Here is a 17,820-nt window from a genome sequence, read left to right as displayed (position 1 = left end):
TTAAGCACCATCACTTAAGCACCACCCAATGCCCTTTTGGCCAATCACAGACTTCTTTTTGAGTGTGCGCACTCTCAAGAGGAATTAAATAACGTGTGGCTTCTAAAATAATTCAGTGAAGTTTTGGTACTACGTTATTGCGATTTTGAAATTAGAAAAACGTTTAGCCATGCGGCGAAGCAAAGCCGAAGTGGACCGGTATATTTCCTCAGTACAAAATTCGTCTCCTTCACTGAAAGAGGTAAATGCCGGCTTGACTGCGTCGCTGTTATAGCAATCCTAGTGCTAGCTTTAGCTACAGTAGCTAGTAGGCTAGTAGCTAGCATTCACTGCCAGCGGCCGGCCTGTCAGTGAGTGTATCAACTGTCTATTTGAAACCTTACAAGGGAACACTAATCATACTTACAGCCTGATGCCAGTCAAAGGCAAATTTAGTTTGTAAATAATGTTAAAAGGAGAATGTTCTAGTTAGCAATAGCCTCTCCTCGTGTCCTACTACTACTAGCCACCTCGGCTGGAAAAAGGCGCGATTAACAGGTTAGCAAACTAGCTAATATTTGAAATTAGTAAACAAATCAATGTGTTTTATAATCGTCAATGTGTTTAAGTTGTGACTGGTGGCTCATGATGCCAGATCGTCACCCTTCAGTACTGGGTAGCTAACTGATCAGTCATATTAAAAAGGGGTTAGTGTTAGCTAAATTGCTAATTGTGTTAGCAACTAATGTCATCATTCAGTCTTTCATGTCAACTGTTAACCACAGTGTTTTTCTACAGAGACCAATAAAAGGATTTTTATTTGCTAAATTGTATTCTGAAGCAAAGGAGTATGAACTTGCTAAAAGGTAAGCCAGACCGCTACTGATGACATTCAGGCTGATGATGTTATTATAGACACTTGCATGAACATTCACACATTTTGTTGGGTGTTATTAGGCTCAAGTTTATCTATTGTGCCAAAATGGGATATTGTTTTGCCGACAAAGTTCACGTAACAACAATACAAAATACAACATTAACACAATGAAATCACAAGTACCTGAAAATGGAGATTCATAACAAATACAAAGTACAAGGATAGTGCAAGGAATGCCATCAAGCATGGCAATGGTAGTCTTTTAGTCCTACAGACTACAGACCTAAATAATGATTAGTCAAGCTGACTAACTACTAATATATTTCTCTCACTGTCATACCTGACAGACATGTATCAGAATACCTCAAGGTGCAGGAGAGGGATCCCAAGGCACATAAGTTCCTTGGTCAGCTCTATGAAAGAGAGGGAGATATCAACAAGGCAGTGGGATGCTATAAGGCAAGTGGTCACACATGAATTTTAATACTCACTCCAGCGGTTTGTGACTGTAAAACAGGAATGTCGGGTGCATATAATTCCTGCAACAGTATTTTGGCGCGCAAGGCGCTTATCGTGCATGTGCGCTTGTGCCTCTTTGTTTGTTCAGAGGTCGGTGGACATGAACCCAGCTCAGAAGGACCTCGTTTTGAAGGTGGCTGAGCTACTGTGCAGTAAAGCGGAGGATGACAGCAGGGCGGAGTTTTGGGTAGAGAAGGCTAGCAAAATGTTACCCGGCAACCCTGCAGTCTTCAACCTGAAGGTGAGATCAGATAAACAAACCACTTAAATCGGAATGCAGTGAATTCAAATTGAATTGGGGGAAAAAAAACTATGAACAAACTGAAGCTTTGAAAATGGCTGAAGTTAGACCTAACCCATCCAAACCCAACTCTGTATCTTCCAAGTTCCTCTTGAACCAGCAGCTGTCATCTTCATCGGTGCAATCTCTCCATCCGCATTCAGGAGCGCTTGTTGAGCCGTCGGGGGCAGCAGGGCTGGAACCAGCTGTTTGACCTGCTCCAGGCAGAGTTGGCGATGCGGCCGTCGGACGCTCATGTGAACATGAAGCTGGTTCAGCTGTACACCTCAGACGGCAGACAGGAAGAGGCTGTCCGACACTGCCTCAGCACAGAGAAGAAAGGCCTTCTCAGACACAACCTGGACTGGTACACTACTGTGGTGCACACTCTGCAGGTCCGTAGTGCACACTCTGTAGCTAACTTGGTGAACAGATTGCAGGTCTGCTACATACTCCCACGGTCTGTCAGCAATGCTAGAATGTTGGCGTATTAGACCTGAGACGCTTGTTAATTACCTGAGTCGTTATGTCATTACGTGTGTAAGATGAGTGCCCTGATTGGTCCATATTTCAGGAGTACCTTTACCAACCGAGTGTGATGTCCAACGAGAAGATGTGTAGGCAGCTACAGAAAGAACTGCTATTGGCCCACAGTAACCTGCTGAGACTCACACTGTCTGGGAAAGGAGTGCAGCCGAGTGTGGATGCCCTGAGAAGGTATGTGGGTGTTTTGTGTTTGTATGCTTGTGAGAGAGGGGGAGAAAAGGGGGGGGGGGAGAGGGATCTGTGCTGAGACTAATAGAAATCCTGGAGATTAGGTTTGCATGTGATCTGGTATGCATTAGGTTTGACTGTCACTTTGCATTTAGTTTTACTTCCTGTATGAGTTGTGTGTTACATTTTCTCTCTTCTTATGATTGGGTAACCCTTCTGTGTGTGTAGTTTTGACTGTGCCATGCAGGCCCTGAATAAGACAACGGGCGGTGGGACAGACGAGCTGAGTGAGATGTTTGCAGAAATGAGGGGGCATCTTTACCTGCATGCTGGCACTCTACTGCTGAAGATGGCACAGGAGAGACTGCAACAGTGGAGGACTGTGGTCGATCTGGCTGGACTGTGCTACCTACTAGCGTATCAGGTAAAGGAAGTCCCCCCTCTCACATCCTCCTCCTCTCTTTTCTCTCCCTACCATGCACATGTAGTTGTCCTCGGCCATTGTAGATCGATATTGCACCGGTTCGTTATTGATTTTTTCATTCCTGTGTCTCTAGGTCCCCAGACCAAAGGCCAGGGTGTCGAAAGGTGACCAGTCTGTCCCTTCGCCCCTCGAGCTTCTTTCCAACGAGAGGCAGAGCCAATCAGGACACATGCTGCTCAACCTCAGTACTGACACGCACACGTTTGTCAGAGAGGTCAGCACTCGTCATCACTCGACAAACATGCATTTCTCGGTGTTTCCCGTCGCATTGAGTAGTGCTGACTTTGGCGGTGTCACTGAAACCGTGTTGTGTTTTCTAGGTGGTGGAGACGTTTGGGAACCGCAGTGGGCAGGGCTGTCTGTTTGAGCTGCTGTTTGGCCCCCAGGCTCCTGCCGGCGCGTCCTTCATTGGCAACGATGACATCCGCTCCATCAACACCCAGGGCCCAGACTTGGCAGACCTAGAGAAATGGGACAAGGGTACGGTGTGCTTGTCTTTGTGGCTGAACAATGTCTGCATCGTGTTTTGAATATTCTAAGATAGAAAATACTTTTTTGATATCTGTAGAATCCATCCTGCTGCATGGCGGGGACCTGCAGCAGTTGTGCTGGCTGGGCCTGCAGTGGTCTTTCCTGGGCCAGAGCCCGCCCCTTGGGTCCTGGCTTAGGCAGCTGTTCCCAAGACTCACCCTGGAGACTTCCAAACTGGACACCAACACGCCTGAGTCCATCTGCCTGCTGGACCTGGAGGTGGGTTAGGAGATCTTGGTGGTTATGTTGCCGACTGGGGTTCTTACAGTATTCCTGTGATGTTTTACACGTTTTAATTCTTTCAACGCTTCAAATATTTGGTGTTTCACACCAGAAGGTTTGAGTGAGGTGAGTGTGTGTGTGTGTGTGTGAGGCATTCCTCACACACTCAAGCCTACTCTCCTGTTCTCTGCAGGTGTTCCTTTGCGGTGTGGTGTTCTGCAGTCACACCCAGTTGCAGGAGAGCGCCAGGATAAGCTCTTCAGGCCAGCAGCAGCTGCTCAAAGAGCCTCGCTGTCTACCCCCGCCCCTCCTCCTCCTGCTCTCCACAGACAGGCAGAGGGAATGGTGGGACGCAGTCTACAGCCTCATCCACCAGCAAGCCGCGTGAGCCTTTATGTCTATTCTCACTGGATCCACCGCCGTTTCCTCTTCTGTTGGTGCCAAGCGGAATAACTGTCACCGCAGTACTCCAATTTGAGTGTTAATCCCAGTCTCCAGTGCTTCTCTCAGTGGAGATGGCCAAAAGGACATTTAAAGGCCTACCACCCCCCCCCCCCCCCCATGGTTTCTGCAGCCCAGAGTGTATTGTAAACACAACTGTTCAGCGTGAGTGACACTTCTGCGTGTTTGTGCGTCTGTTCAGGCCTGGTATGTCAGCCAAACTGAGGGTGATTGTGCAGCATGGCCTGAGCACCCTGAGAGCTGGAGAGAAACACGGTCTTCAACCAGCCCTGCCCATACACTGGGCTCAGCACCTCAGCCAGACGGTACGCACGCACACACACAGACAGACAAGCCCGTACACCTGTCCCTTTCTGTCACACAACACACAACTGAACATGATATGAGCCAGGCGAAAATCAGCGCTCTCTGTTTTGGTGTATGTTAAGTATAACTCGTGCTTCCACTTAGTCATCATTTTCCTTGGACAGTGCATAGATGTGTGGTTCACAACAAGGCGGGCTCGAGTCCACGTGACAGCCGTCCACGTATTCACACTGCCGTGTTGTTTGTGCGGTTGATTTCCAGGGCGTCGGGGTGAACTCCTACTATGAGCAGAACGAGTACATAGGACGCAGTGTCCACTACTGGCACGTGGTGCTCCCACTGCTGGACAAGATCAAGCGGCGACGCAGCATCCCTGAGCCCCTGCAGCCTCTCTTCATGCACTTCCCCTCCAGGGACATACAGGTCGGTGACGGTACCCGACATCCCTGCTTTTTGTTGGAACGGGTTGCGTTCCTTCCAGCGCGGGACAGTTACACGGGTCTTCTCACACGGCTGCTGTTGTTTTTTGTGTGTGTGTGTGAAGATCTCAGCAGTTAAGAGCTATGAGGAAGAGGCCAGGATAGCGTTTGCCACGCACCTGGACATTGAGGGTAAAACGGAGGAGGCCGTCGCTAGTCTGGAGAGCGTCAATAACATCTCGTCCAACTGGCACCTGGCTCAGGTAGGTGTTTGGGGTCTGTAACGAGATGGCGTTATTGAGCAGGATGAAGAAATAGATCTCGAAAGAGTTTTTCTGAGGAGAAAGTCTTTCCGCTTTCGAGTGAACAGTGGTGGCTGGTAATTGTTGTCATATTGGTAGTGTTCGTTTTACTGTTGAGTCAAGTTTCCATAATCAGTGGCTCTGACTGCCTTGAACGCAATTATTCTGTAATTGCCAGATCTTCCAACGCCTGTCGGAAGAGGCTGGTAATGGAGTAGAGGAGACCCAGGACAGGTGCATCACGTACCTCAGGAAGTTCAAGACCTACCTATCCAAGATCTACAACGCTAATGCAGATGACATGGATAAGGTGACGCATGTTATTCCCTCCGACTGCCCTGCGTGTTCCAAAGAATAGGTTTCTTAATGCAGCACTTCTCACAAATGACATTAAATGTATGATTCCTTATTGGGTATGTCTGTGCAGCTGCCAGTTTCCATGGAGGAGGTGATGGATCTCCTGAACGATGTGAACCAACAGCTGAGGGACAGTGGGGAGGCCGTGGGTGAAGAGGACATGAACGGATTTCCAGCCCTCTCCAGTCCCAGTCAGTTCACAGAGACGGTTGCCACCATCTCTCACACCAAGTTGTCACCCTCCCCCAGCAAAGGCATCGTGTCACCTTCTAAGAGACACCTGGTATGTTGAGTGGTTTCTCAAGACTCGTTTGCGATTAATTAACAATTCATTTGCATATGTTGCGTATCAGGATCTCTTGCCAAGGTTACTGCACATGTAAAATGAGTGCGTGTTTGGGGGTAGAATCTAAAATTGGTTACTTCTGTCAATGATTGACATAATTACTGTTCTATGATCAGATATCACCAAAGGCACCACCCCCTTGGGTAGAAGACCAGAAGGCTCTCATGCAGAAGCTCTGTCAACAGGTGGAGGCGCTCAAGGTGTGCATGATTTCTGCCTGTTTCACTAATGCTGTCTAAAATGGAAAAAGGTTTCAAACTACCAAACAACAGAGATTTGCCATGAAGATAATGTTAAATAAATGTGCACAATATACAGTAAAGTACGTTTATTAAATGAATAATGGTTTTGATTAAGTCTCTTTTTTATTTTTTTCGTCAGAATGAAGTCCATGACCTGAAGCTCAACTCGTCAGAGAACGTTGCCTCGCCTCACCACAGGATGTATGGGGACAGTTACGGGGCCGAGGGCCTGCAGGAGAACTACCCACCAGCACAGACCTTCCATGGGGCCCCCCTCACTGGTAAACTGGCTTGCAGGTTACAAAACACTCTGGTCTTCTTAAGTTAAAATTACCAAAGGGAATTCTAACACTTGCTGTTTTTCTTAAACAGTTTCCACAACAGGCCCCTCCGTGTACTATAACCAGTCACCAGCTTATAACTCCCAATATCTTCTCCGCACTGCAGCCAATGTTACCCCAACTAAGGTAAGTAATGCCTATCAATGTCTTGCTGTTCTAACCTTATATCGATGCAAGCATTCGTAAAGTTAAAAAGCTTGTCATTGTATTTTCTCTTTTTTTAGGCTCCAATGTATGGGATTAACTGTCTGCCACCACAACAGCGCATGTATACGTACCAGCAGCCTACTCACACGCCACCCCTGCAGACTACTCCAGCCTGCATCTATCCTCCCCAAGACCAAGTCTTCGGCGCGCCGCTCCGCTTCGAGTCACCAGCAACCAGTCTACTATCACCTTACAGTGAAGAGTATTATGGCCATGGAGTCACTCAGCCAACCACCAACCCTCCCCTCCCTGAGCCTGGATACTTTACAAAACCCTCTGCCGTTCCTCCGCAACCACCAAAAAGCATTGAGGGGAAGCCCATGGACTTTGGGAAGATCTCCTTTGGGCAGCAAGCCCCAGCTGAGACTCCCAAAGTGCCGAGTTTCGGTGCGGGGATAGTTGCCCAGTCCACCCCCTCTGCCTCATTCAAGTTCAACTCCAACTTCAAATCGAACGATGGGGACTTTACCTTTACGTCTCAGGCTAAAAACAGCGAGAGTCTGCTCGGCCTCTTGACATCGGACTTGCCTGCCAAAACGGATGCGACTCCAGAGAACAAGCAAGCAGCTATAGAGCAGCCTGGCAGCCAAGGGGGCATCTTCACCTTTGGCAGTAAAACTACAGCCGGCTTCTCTTTCACAGACGCAGCACAGGCTTCAACTGGCCTGTTTGGGAAAACGGAGCAGCCGTTCAGTTTCACCGACGTCGCCAAGCCTGCGTTTGGGCTGCCCAACACTGGACAGGAAGAGAAGGCGGCTGAAAGCGACAATGAAAGCACCCACGCGGAGGAAGACGAGGACGGCCCCCACTTTGAGCCCATTGTCCCCCTTCCTGATAAGGTGGATGTGAAAACGGGGGAGGAAGAGGAGGAGGAGATGTTCTGCAACAGGGCAAAGCTCTTCCGATTTGACGCCGACACAAAGGAGTGGAAGGAGAGGGGTCTTGGGAGCTTGAAGATCCTAAAGCACACCACGTCGGGGAAAGTCCGTCTGCTGATGAGGAGGGAGCAGGTCTTGAAGATTTGCGCCAACCATTACATCACCGCGGACATGCTTCTGAAGCCAAACGCCGGATCTGACAAGTCCTGGGTCTGGAATGCTGTGGATTACGCCGAAGAAGTTCCCAAGCCCGAGCAGCTTGCTGTTCGCTTCAAGACCGCTGACGAGGCTACACTCTTCCAAATAAAGTTTGAGGAAGCCCAGAAGATCGTGCCTGCATCTCCTGAAAAGCATGATACGTCTGAGAAAAAAGAGGCCTCTCTGAAACCTCCTGCTCCCCAGGCGACGAGTTTGGCATTCCAGTTTGCGAAGAAAGACGGCGAATGGGACTGCAACGTGTGCTGTGTCAGAAATGCAGCCGCTGCGATTCAGTGTGTCGCCTGTCAAAGTGCTAACCCAAATGCTCCATCCAAGTCAGAAAGCAATAGCGCGAATGAGGCTAAAGCCTTAACAGGTGGCGTAGCCTCAGTGGGGGGCTTTACTTTTGGATTTGCAGCTGATTCATCAAAAGCCGCTAGCTCAAGCTCCTCTAAAGGATTCGGAGCCTTTGGAGCTTCCATTCCCTCTTCTTTCACATTTGGAACCGGTAGTAGTGCTACACCTTCTGCATTCGGTGCAGCTAGTAGTAGTAGTGCTGCCCCTGCTGCATTTGTAACAACTGACAGTAGTAGTGCTTTTCCTTCTCTTTTTGGAGCAAGTAGTACTTCTATCCCTGCTACTTTTGGATCCCAGTTTGTCAAAAAACTAGGCCAGTGGGATTGTGACACATGTGCTGTGAGAAACGAGGCCTCCGCAAACAGTTGTGTCTCATGTCAAACACCAAACCCCTCAGCAATGCCTCCTGCCTCAGCCCCAACTGCCTCTTTCGGGTCTGGTTTTGGAGCTCAGTTTGTAAAGAAAGCTGGGCAGTGGGACTGTGACACGTGTGCTGTGAGAAATGAGGCCTCCGCAAACGGTTGTGTGTCATGTCAAACACCAAACCCCTCAGCAATGCCTCCTGCCTCAGCCCCAACTGCCTCTTTTGGGTCTGGTTTTGGAGCTCAGTTTGTAAAGAAAGCTGGGCAGTGGGACTGTGACACGTGTGCTGTGAGAAACGAGGCCTCCGCAAACAGTTGTGTCTCATGTCAAACTCCTAACCCCTCGGTGAAACCAGCTGCTGCAGTTACATCAACAAAGTCATCTGCTCAACCCCTTGTGTCTGGTTTTGGAGCTCAGTTTAACAAGAAGGATGGCCAGTGGGATTGTGACACGTGTGCTGTGAGAAACGAGACATCCGCAAACAGTTGTGTCTCATGTCAAACACCAAACCCCTCAGCAAAACCTCCTGCCTCAGCCTCAACTGCCTCTTTCGGGTCTGGTTTTGGAGCTCAGTTTGTAAAGAAAGTTGGGCAGTGGGACTGTGACACGTGTGCTGTGAGAAACGAGGCTTCCTCAAACAGTTGTGTCTCATGTCAAACACCAAACCCCTCAATTAAAAGCACTGAAGTGGCACCAGCACCGTCAAAACTCTCAGCGTCAGGATTTGGATCTGCCTTTTCTAAAAAGGATGGACAGTGGGACTGTGATGCCTGTCTTGTCAGGAATGATGTTTCCGCCTCTCAATGTGTTTCCTGTCAGACAGCAAACCCCAATGCGTCCCTGGCGGCCATGTTTGCTAAGAAGGAAAGCCAGTGGGATTGTGACGCATGCCTTGTGAGAAACGAAGCCTCTGCCGGCCAATGTGTGTCCTGTCAGACGCCAAACCCCAATGCTAAAAGCACAATCGCTGCTGCGCCGTCAAGCTCTTCCTTCAGCTTTAGCTTTGGAACCAAGAGTTCCTCCAGTCAACCGGCTGAAACTGGCTTCAAAGCTGCTTTCACTTCCGCCAATGCTTTTAAGTTTGGTTCAAGCGAAGATAAAAGCTCCCCTGCTTCCTTCAAGTTTGAGGCGCCTCCTTCAACTGAGGATAATCCCCCCACGGCTGCAGGCTTCTCGTTTACCATGCCCGTCCCAGCCGGTGGTTTCAAATTTGGCACTCAGGAAACTCCACAGGAAACCCCTCCAGCTGACGCTACATCACTGGGGTCAGGGTCTGCATCCATGTTTTTAAAGAACATAGCCGAGCAACACCGGGAGAAGGAGAAAGAGTCCGTTGTCCCAATATCTGCATCAGAAACACTTGTAGATAAGACGGACCAAGATGACAATCCCCTCTTCACTGGGAAGCCCAACACATTCACTTTTGCAGACTTGTCAAAATCGTCACAGGGAGACTTTCAGTTTGGCCAGACTGATCCAAATTTCAGAGGCTTCGTGAGAGCGGGTGAGCAGCTGTTCACATCAGTGCGGCCCGGCCAGAGGCCCGAAAGCTCGGCTGATCAGGATGAGGAGGACATGTACAAAACTGAGGAGAATGACGACATCCAGTTTGAGCCGGTTGTCCAGATGCCGGACAAGGTGGATCTGGTCACAGGGGAGGAGGATGAGCAGGCACTTTACTCTCAGCGTGTGAAACTCTTTCGGTTTGACCCCACCACCAGCCAGTGGAAAGAGCGGGGTGTTGGTGTCCTAAAGTTTCTCAAAAACGCATCTAATGGCAGGCTGAGGGTTTTGATGAGACGGGAGCAGGTGCTGAAGGTCTGTGCCAACCACTGGATCACCACCACTATGAACCTGAAACCCCTGGCCGGTTCAGATAAGGCCTGGATGTGGTTGGCAAACGACTTCTCGGATGGAGATGCCAGATTGGAACAATTAGCTGCTAAGTTTAAAACCCCGGAGCTTGCAGAAGAGTTCAAGCTCAAGTTTGAAGAGTGTCAGAGGCTGCTGTTGGACATACCCTTGCAGACCCCTCACAAGCTGGTTGACACAGGAAGAACTGCACACCTCATTAAGAAAGCTGAGGAGATGAAGTCTGGATTAAAAGACCTCAAGTCCTTCCTCACCGATGACAAAACAAAGATCAAAGACAATGCCGGCCAGGCAGGGGACACAACGGCGAGCAACATCTCCAGTTTAGTCATCAAACCACATGCTGATAGCACAGGCCCTACCTTAGAGTGGGACAATTATGACCTGAGGGAAGAGGCTCTGGATGACAGCGTTGACACGTCCGTCTATGCTTCTCCAATAGCAAGCAGCCCCATCAGGAAGAACCTCTTCCGCTTTGGAGAGCCGACTGCTGGCTTTAGCTTTTGCTTTCAGCCAGTTGTCAGTCCTTCCAAGTCCCCTACCAAGCTAAACCAGAGCGGCGTGTCGGTGGGAACAGACGACGAGAATGATGTGACGCAGGAGGAGGAGAGGGACGGACAGTACTTTGAGCCCGTGGTTCCTCTGCCAGATCTGATCAACACCTCCACGGGAGAGGAAAACGAGCAGGTGCTGTTCAGCCACCGGGCCAAGCTGTATCGCTACGACAAAGACCTGAAACAATGGAAGGAAAGGGGTATCGGGGATCTCAAGCTGCTGCAGAATTATGACACCAAACGCGTGCGACTGGTTATGAGGAGAGACCAAGTCCTGAAGATCTGTGCCAACCATTGGATAAACTCAACCATGAAGCTCGAGCCCATGAAGGGTGCTGAGAAGGCCTGGGTCTGGAGTGCCATAGACTTCACTGAAGGGGAGGGCAAGGTGGAGCAGTTAGCAGTGAGGTTTAAACTGCAAGACGTGGCCAACTCCTTCCGAGATGTCTTTGATGAGGCCAAGGACGCCCAGGAGAAGGAGATGCTGGTGACCCCAGTTATGTCCACGGAGGCCCCACCACATGAGACAGCCACTGGAACGACCACCCCATTATGTGGGAAGGCAGCCATTTCTGTGCTTGAAGAGACCACCAGGGAACGCACAGAGCTCCCACCTGAGACCTTCCACACCCCAGACAGCAAGTCCTCAACCGCCACACCACACAGCCTCTTCAACCTGTCCAAGACGGTCGTCTCTCCACCCAAGTTTGTCTTTGGCACACACACCCTCCAGAAGATCTTTGGCAGCCCCACTTCTTCCTCGGAAACGGAGGGTTCTTCAGCAAGCTCCAAGCCTAGGGACAGCGGCCCAGACCCCCCCACCTCTTCTGCAACCCCTGCCTTCAAGATCCCGGAGAAAGGTGAGACCCTCGATAAGTTCAAGTGCACTATCTTGACTGGATTTTGTTCTGTGTTTCAGTTGAAATGCTTGTTTTTCATTTTAACGGCAACCTATGATGGAGTTTCCCCATTTTTCCCATTGTGTGATTCCATTCCATTGTTTGTTTATTTCATCGCACCACTTCCCACCCGGTGTGACGACTCAACAAAATCAGGACCAAATACCTCAACTCTTAATTGAACACTTGACATACTGGGCATACAGTTACAAACAGTTTATCAAGTAATTGTAATGTAATTACTTTTGAATAATCAAATATGATCAATCATATTTCACTTTATTAAGCGATTGTGTTTGAACACAGAGTTTTGAGCATTCCCCATGATAATTCCTCTCTCACACATCACACACATTCAGAAACAGCCTTCTAGTTTGTCTCACTTCACCAACCATTATTTTTTAGGCTTGGATTTTAGGCTTTTCAAAGATAACCCAATGGCTTTTTGGACCTGCACATCGTCCACCCAATCTGAGCCCCCAGGTACTCTGGTCACTGCACTGTGTGTGTGCTGTGACGTGTCATGTACACAGCTGTCACTTGCCGGCCTTCACAGGCTCGACATAACCTCAGCCGCACGGAGTGGAAAACAGCAAACCTGTACTGCCAAAATCTCAAATGTTGCATGTTCGAGTGTATGCGTGTGCGAGTTTGTGTGTCCTTGTATGCTTGAGAAAGCAGTCACTGTCCTTTCCAATAGCCCATACATGACAAAATGACCCATTTGCGAGCAATAAGTGGTACATTGCAGCTAGGTTCTGCTCTCTTGGCTGAAAGGTGACACGAGGACATTCCTGCCAAGAACCCTGAGAGGAATGCACAGTGTGCGGCCCCTTGGCGTCACACACATTTTTAGGCCTGGAGGTGTAGCAACAGTGTGAAAGTTGATGCCCTGCTGGATCTAGTTCACACCAGATTTATGCTGACGTTTTTTTTGTAAGCGTCTGTATTGGGTAGTTGGTGGATGTTAATCTACAAATCTGGGGGAGGGAAGACATTTTAAAACCGAAATTTCTCTGTCTGGCCCAGTTGGTTAAAATGTATACCTGGAGATTGTTGGTAATATACATACTAAGATTAAGCTTATTTTTAGTTGGAACGTTAACTCGGGTGTAGCGTAATAAATGCATGATACCAGGTTTGGAAATGCATGTGTTCAGTATGAAACTAATCCCTTGTAATACCGATTTCTGCACCTGTCTGCTCTGTTATATGTGGCCATATCTTTTGTGGAGTGACATGCAACAAGAGTGATGCACACATGCGTCAAACTGCCCCAACCGTCCAACCTGCTTCACCGGCTCTCTCTCGTTCCAGTGCCCCCTCAGGACGAGCGCAGTAGCGTCGAGTCTGACCCGGAGGTGGTCTATGTGAGGGAGCCCACCCTAGAGCAAGCTGCTCTAGCCAGGGAGCTGCTGCTGCCGCTCACGTTCTTCTGCTACCAGAATGAGCCGGGCTACATCAGCGATGACCAGCCTGATGGTGAGAAGCCGCGCGGCAACAGTCGTCTTTAAGCCTCACCTCACCTTTTTTGGGGGGCCACCTTTCTGGCACGTTTCAGGTGAGACCGTAAGCTAAGTCGTCATGTTGTTTCTGTTTGGGTTACGGCAGATGAGGACTTTGAGACGGCGGTGAAGGCCTTAAATGGAATTCTGTATCCTGATCCTGTTCAGAGGACAAGCGCAATCTCAAGTAGGTTTCAGGCTAATGACGATTCGATGATATTGGCTTGAGTTTTTCATAGAAACTGGATAACGCTTCTAATTATTTATTTTTTTACTGTTTGTCATCAGTTAATTAGTTATTAATCCAATTATTTTACCCTTGTTATAAGAACCTCATGTTTTCCCCCCAGGCTCCCAGGTAAAGGCCTTTGGGGTGGATCCAGACTGTGAGGTGGTCTGGGAGAAGAAGCCCACTCCTGAGGAGGAGCAGATGGCCAAATGCCTCCTGCTGCCCCCAACCTTCTTCTGCGGGGTGACCAGTGACAGTGAGGCCGACAAAGACAAGCCTGAAGACTTTGAGACAGAGGTCCGCAAAGCCCAGGATGCTCTGGTCAGATACGTTTTTAGCACACACACACACATACACGGAAACTACTCACAAGGTCCTGTAACAATGCATTTTTCCCCAGTCCCAGACTCGGATGTGTTTTTGTTTTGCTTGAATGCAGCGTCGCTCAAAATGTTTTTTTGTTTTGTCCAGAATTCCCAGAGGAGCACAGATGCCACTCTCTCGTCTGAGACTCCAGATCAGATGGCTATCAGTAAGGAGGCTGAGACTTCCACAACAGAGGAACATATCCCAGACCAGTCAGCCCAGATTAAAGCCTCCAGCAGCAGCCCTATAGACCTGTCCACCAAGAAAACTAAGGATAACCCTGAAGCACTCACCTTCCCTGCACCAGCCGTCTCTCCCCCTGCTCCATCCGTCTCCCCCCCTGCACCAGCCGTCTCCCCCCCTGCTCCAGATGTCTCCCCCCCTGCACCAGCCGTCTCCCCCTCTGCACCAGCCGTCTTCCCCCCTGCACCAGCCGTCTCCCCCCCTGCTCCATCCGTCTCCCCCCCGGCACCAGCCGTCTCCCCCCCTGCACCAGCCGTCTCCCCCCCGGCTCCATCCGTCTCCCCCCCGGCTCCATCCGTCTCCCCCCCTGCTCCAGCCGTCTCCCCCCCTGCTCCAGACGTCTCCCCCCCTGCTCCATCCGTCTCCCCCCCTGCTCCAGACGTCTCCCCCCCTGCTCCAGACGTCTCCCCCCCGGCTCCATCCGTCTCCCCCCCTGCTCCATCCGTCTCCCCCCCTGCTCCATCCGTCTCCCCCCCTGCTCCATCCGTCTCCCCCCCTGCTCCAGCCGTCTCCCCCCCTGCTCCAGCCGTCTCCCCCCCTGCTCCAGCCGTCTCCCCCCCTGCTCCAGCCGTCTCCCCCCCTGCTCCAGCCGTCTCCCCCCCTGCTCCATCCAACTACTCGCCTGCTGTAGCAGACTCTACCACTGTCAGCACAAACTTCACCGCTACTACTATTACTCAAGGTATAATGGATGGCTACTATTCTTTCAATACAAAATATAACATTTATGGAGTTTGTTTCTGAAGTAAAAAAATAAATAATCTTCTTTCCTTAAAGACACTTCATCCTTTGGCTTTAAGACCATTGGAGGAGGGTTCTCATTCGCTGATCTGGCCCAGAACACTGGGGAATACGCATTTGGACAGTCAAGTAGGTTTATGTTAATGACAACTGAAACGATCATGTAAAAACTAGATGATTAGATAAATAGTTTCAATTAGCAATGCACAATGTCTGAACTTGTCTCCATTTTGCTGTGGTAGATTCGGACTTCTCGTGGACAGGCGCTGGTGCCACAGTGTTTGGAGCTGCACCACAGCCTAAGAAGGATGGAGAGGAGGCGGGGAGCGATGAAGACGATGCTGCTGATAATGCAGACATTCACTTTGAGCCTATAGTGTCATTACCCGAGGTACCCCGTTCACAGATCGAACCAGAGAATCTTATTCATACAAACCAGCCTCGAGTTATTCAGACTTTTCTGCCTGCAAAATCTTCCCATTTTAAGACACTGTCCAAACGGCGATGAATTTGTGTCCGCTGCAGTTGGACAACTTTGTCTCCTGATTATTGGGGCCCTTGATGAATTCAGAGAGATACAGAAGCTGTATGGCATCAGCTCTGTAATAATCCCTGTGGTTCGCTGTGTGTTCAAGGTGGAGACCAAGTCAGGAGAGGAGGATGAGGAAATTCTGTTTAAGGAGCGCACCAAGCTGTACCGCTGGGATCGAGACCTGAACCAGTGGAAGGAGCGTGGCGTGGGAGACATCAAGATCCTGTACCACCCAGAGAAAAGGTTCTACCGGGTTCTGATGAGGAGGGAGCAGGTGCTGAGGGTGTGTGCTAACCACACCATCTCCCTGGCCATGGACCTCAAACCCATGAACACCTCCGCCCAAGCGCTGGTCTGGACCGCCACAGATCATGCCGGTGAGGAACACTGAAATGGCCCTGACTGTTTTTTGAAGACTAGATTGTTACAGCCAGTAGGATTCTCACTTGGGGTGCGAGAGGACTCAGGTTCAAATCCCAGATGAGCCCACACTTCTTACAATCTGGCCCAAGGTGACAACAACCAAAGGGAATCTACAGGCTGAATTGTAGTTTAATCTAATTGTATTTCTTTAATACAGAAATGATACGATGAGGCATGACGGTCAGTAAATGAGTTGCGCGAGTGGATGAGTGGTTAGTCTTCAGTGACAAATGTTGGGAGATGTATAGGCGACAGTCAAAGCCCTGCATTAATCTCTGACCAGTGAGAGAAAGAGAATAAAAGTGGGCAACGGATGGCCTTTTTATCTTGCAGCATCCCCAGGTGTGCCCCATTAGTGCTGACGAGAGATGTCGCGATAGCCTTAACTTTATAGAAGTACTAGAGTATATAATGATTCTAACATCTGTGTATTGGTAAAACCTTACCCCGTAAGCCAAATTGCTTAATGACCTGTGGTGTTTACTTTCTTCTGTCTCCAGAGGGCGAGGGCAAGGTGGAGCAACTGGCTGCCAAGTTTAAAACACCTGAGCTGGCCGAGTCCTTCAGGAAAACCTTCACAGAGTGTCAGAGCCGCATGGGCCAATCGGATTCCTTGGCTATGATGTCACCCCAGATGTCCAGAGCCCAGGAGCACTCCCGAGAGTCCAACCCCCGAGTCTACCTCACAATCACTGCCGACGACGAGGCCCTAGGAACCGTCATCATCGAGCTGTTCTCCCACATCGTTCCCAAAACGGCAGAGAACTTCCGGATCCTGTGCACAGGACAGAAGGGCTTTGGGCTCCGCGACTCCATCTTCCACAGGGTCGTTCCTGACTTCATGTGCCAAGTGAGCTGTGGGGACGGCTTGGGGAACTGGTCATAATGAGGGGGGGGGGGGGGGTGGTGGTGGTGTCAGTTTGACATAGATGGGAGTATTAGTGGTAGCTAGTGTACTGTCATAACAACTGGCATATTAATCTATAGTTGCATAAAGCATGAGACTAAATAATGAAGTTGAACCACATAAATTTGACCCGTTGCAGTCGTCCTAACCTCGTCTGTGTCCCGTCTCTCTGTCAGGGTGGAGACATCACCAGCCAGGATGGAACTGGAGGCAAATCAATATACGGGGGGAAGTTTGAGGACGAGAACTTTGACGTGCGCCACACAGGTCCAGGCCTGCTCTCTATGGCCAACCGTGGGCGCGACACCAACAACTCCCAGTTCTTCATCACCCTGAAGAAGGCCGAACATCTGGACTTCAAACACGTGGCCTTTGGCTTCGTCCAGGAGGGCATGGAGACCGTCCGTCAGATGGGCGAACTGGGCACCAAGACGGGCAAACCCACCAAGAAGATTGTCATCACAGAGTGTGGACAGCTGTAGGACAGATGGCGCTGCAGAACTTTACACCTGTAGGACACTTCTGCAGACTTGGGTTCCGTACCCTTTGATTTGTCCAAATTAGCACACTAGATTTGACTGAGCTGTAGGAAGTCACAGATTTGAGACTACTAAGGATTTGAAGATACTTTTGGGTGTCCCCGTTCTGTTACAGGGATTACATCTCCTTCTCCTGAGATTTCTGGCAACAGATCCAAGACTTGGATATATTTGTGTGTATAATGTATATGGACTTTTTAACGTGATTTTCTTTGCATGTGTTTCACCGAGAGCTGAAAGCGCTGGTTCCTTTGTATGCAACTTAACTTTGTTTTTGTATAATTAAGTCTTAATTCAAATTAACAAGGGAACGTTGTTTAAAAGTAAAGTAAAAGAAACCTACTGTTCATTTTCTTTTAGTTGTCATATTGTTTTTCTGTATGCATTTCATAATGTGTAAATTATTACGCTAATACTCCTATGCTTTCCCTTAACTATAGAAATATCAAGCGCAGGGGAAATAAGATGTTGGAGAATGTAGGCCTATGTCTTTGGAAATAAAGTTGCTTTATAACTAACTCACTGTTGGAAAGAATATTTTAGTTCGTCTAGGTGCGTACTAATATAACCCTATATGAGAGGAAAGGGTAGGCTAAGGAAAAAGGAATAATCGAAGTGATGCAGGT

General features: G+C 49.4%; 1 protein-coding gene across 1 annotated transcript; it reads left to right on the top strand.

Annotated features, from left to right (window-relative positions):
• The first annotated feature begins 138 nt into the window (after positions 1–138).
• On the top strand, positions 139–17,695 carry ranbp2 (RAN binding protein 2). Its single transcript, XM_067261098.1, has 30 exons — positions 139–241; positions 778–845; positions 1,204–1,315; positions 1,464–1,616; positions 1,820–2,050; positions 2,230–2,372; positions 2,598–2,793; positions 2,927–3,067; positions 3,174–3,333; positions 3,422–3,603; positions 3,800–3,990; positions 4,250–4,373; positions 4,636–4,797; positions 4,919–5,056; positions 5,274–5,405; positions 5,523–5,735; positions 5,915–5,998; positions 6,180–6,321; positions 6,413–6,507; positions 6,606–11,670; positions 12,115–12,192; positions 13,027–13,191; positions 13,321–13,401; positions 13,565–13,764; positions 13,915–14,734; positions 14,830–14,922; positions 15,036–15,184; positions 15,429–15,702; positions 16,249–16,598; positions 16,832–17,695. Exons 1-30 carry the CDS (start codon positions 170–172, stop codon positions 17,135–17,137), a joined length of 10,320 nt encoding a protein of 3,439 aa, XP_067117199.1. The 5' UTR covers positions 139–169; the 3' UTR covers positions 17,138–17,695.
• The last annotated feature ends 125 nt before the right edge of the window (positions 17,696–17,820 follow it).

The sequence above is a fragment of the Osmerus mordax genome, chromosome 2 (assembly GCF_038355195.1).
Source record: "Osmerus mordax isolate fOsmMor3 chromosome 2, fOsmMor3.pri, whole genome shotgun sequence".
In the NCBI taxonomy this organism is placed as follows: Eukaryota; Metazoa; Chordata; class Actinopteri; order Osmeriformes; family Osmeridae; genus Osmerus; species Osmerus mordax.
The sequence above is the reverse complement of the archived record's forward strand: the minus strand, read 5'-3'. Positions and strand labels throughout refer to the sequence as shown.

Coding starts and splice junctions, on each gene's coding strand:
- ranbp2 (XM_067261098.1), top strand. CDS start 170: ATGCGGCGAAGCAAAGCCGAAGTGGACCGGTATATTTCCTCAGTACAA. Junction 4,374..4,635: donor CTCAGCACCTCAGCCAGACG/GTACGCACGCAC, acceptor GTTGATTTCCAG/GGCGTCGGGGTGAACTCCTA. Junction 14,735..14,829: donor CGCTACTACTATTACTCAAG/GTATAATGGATG, acceptor CTTTCCTTAAAG/ACACTTCATCCTTTGGCTTT.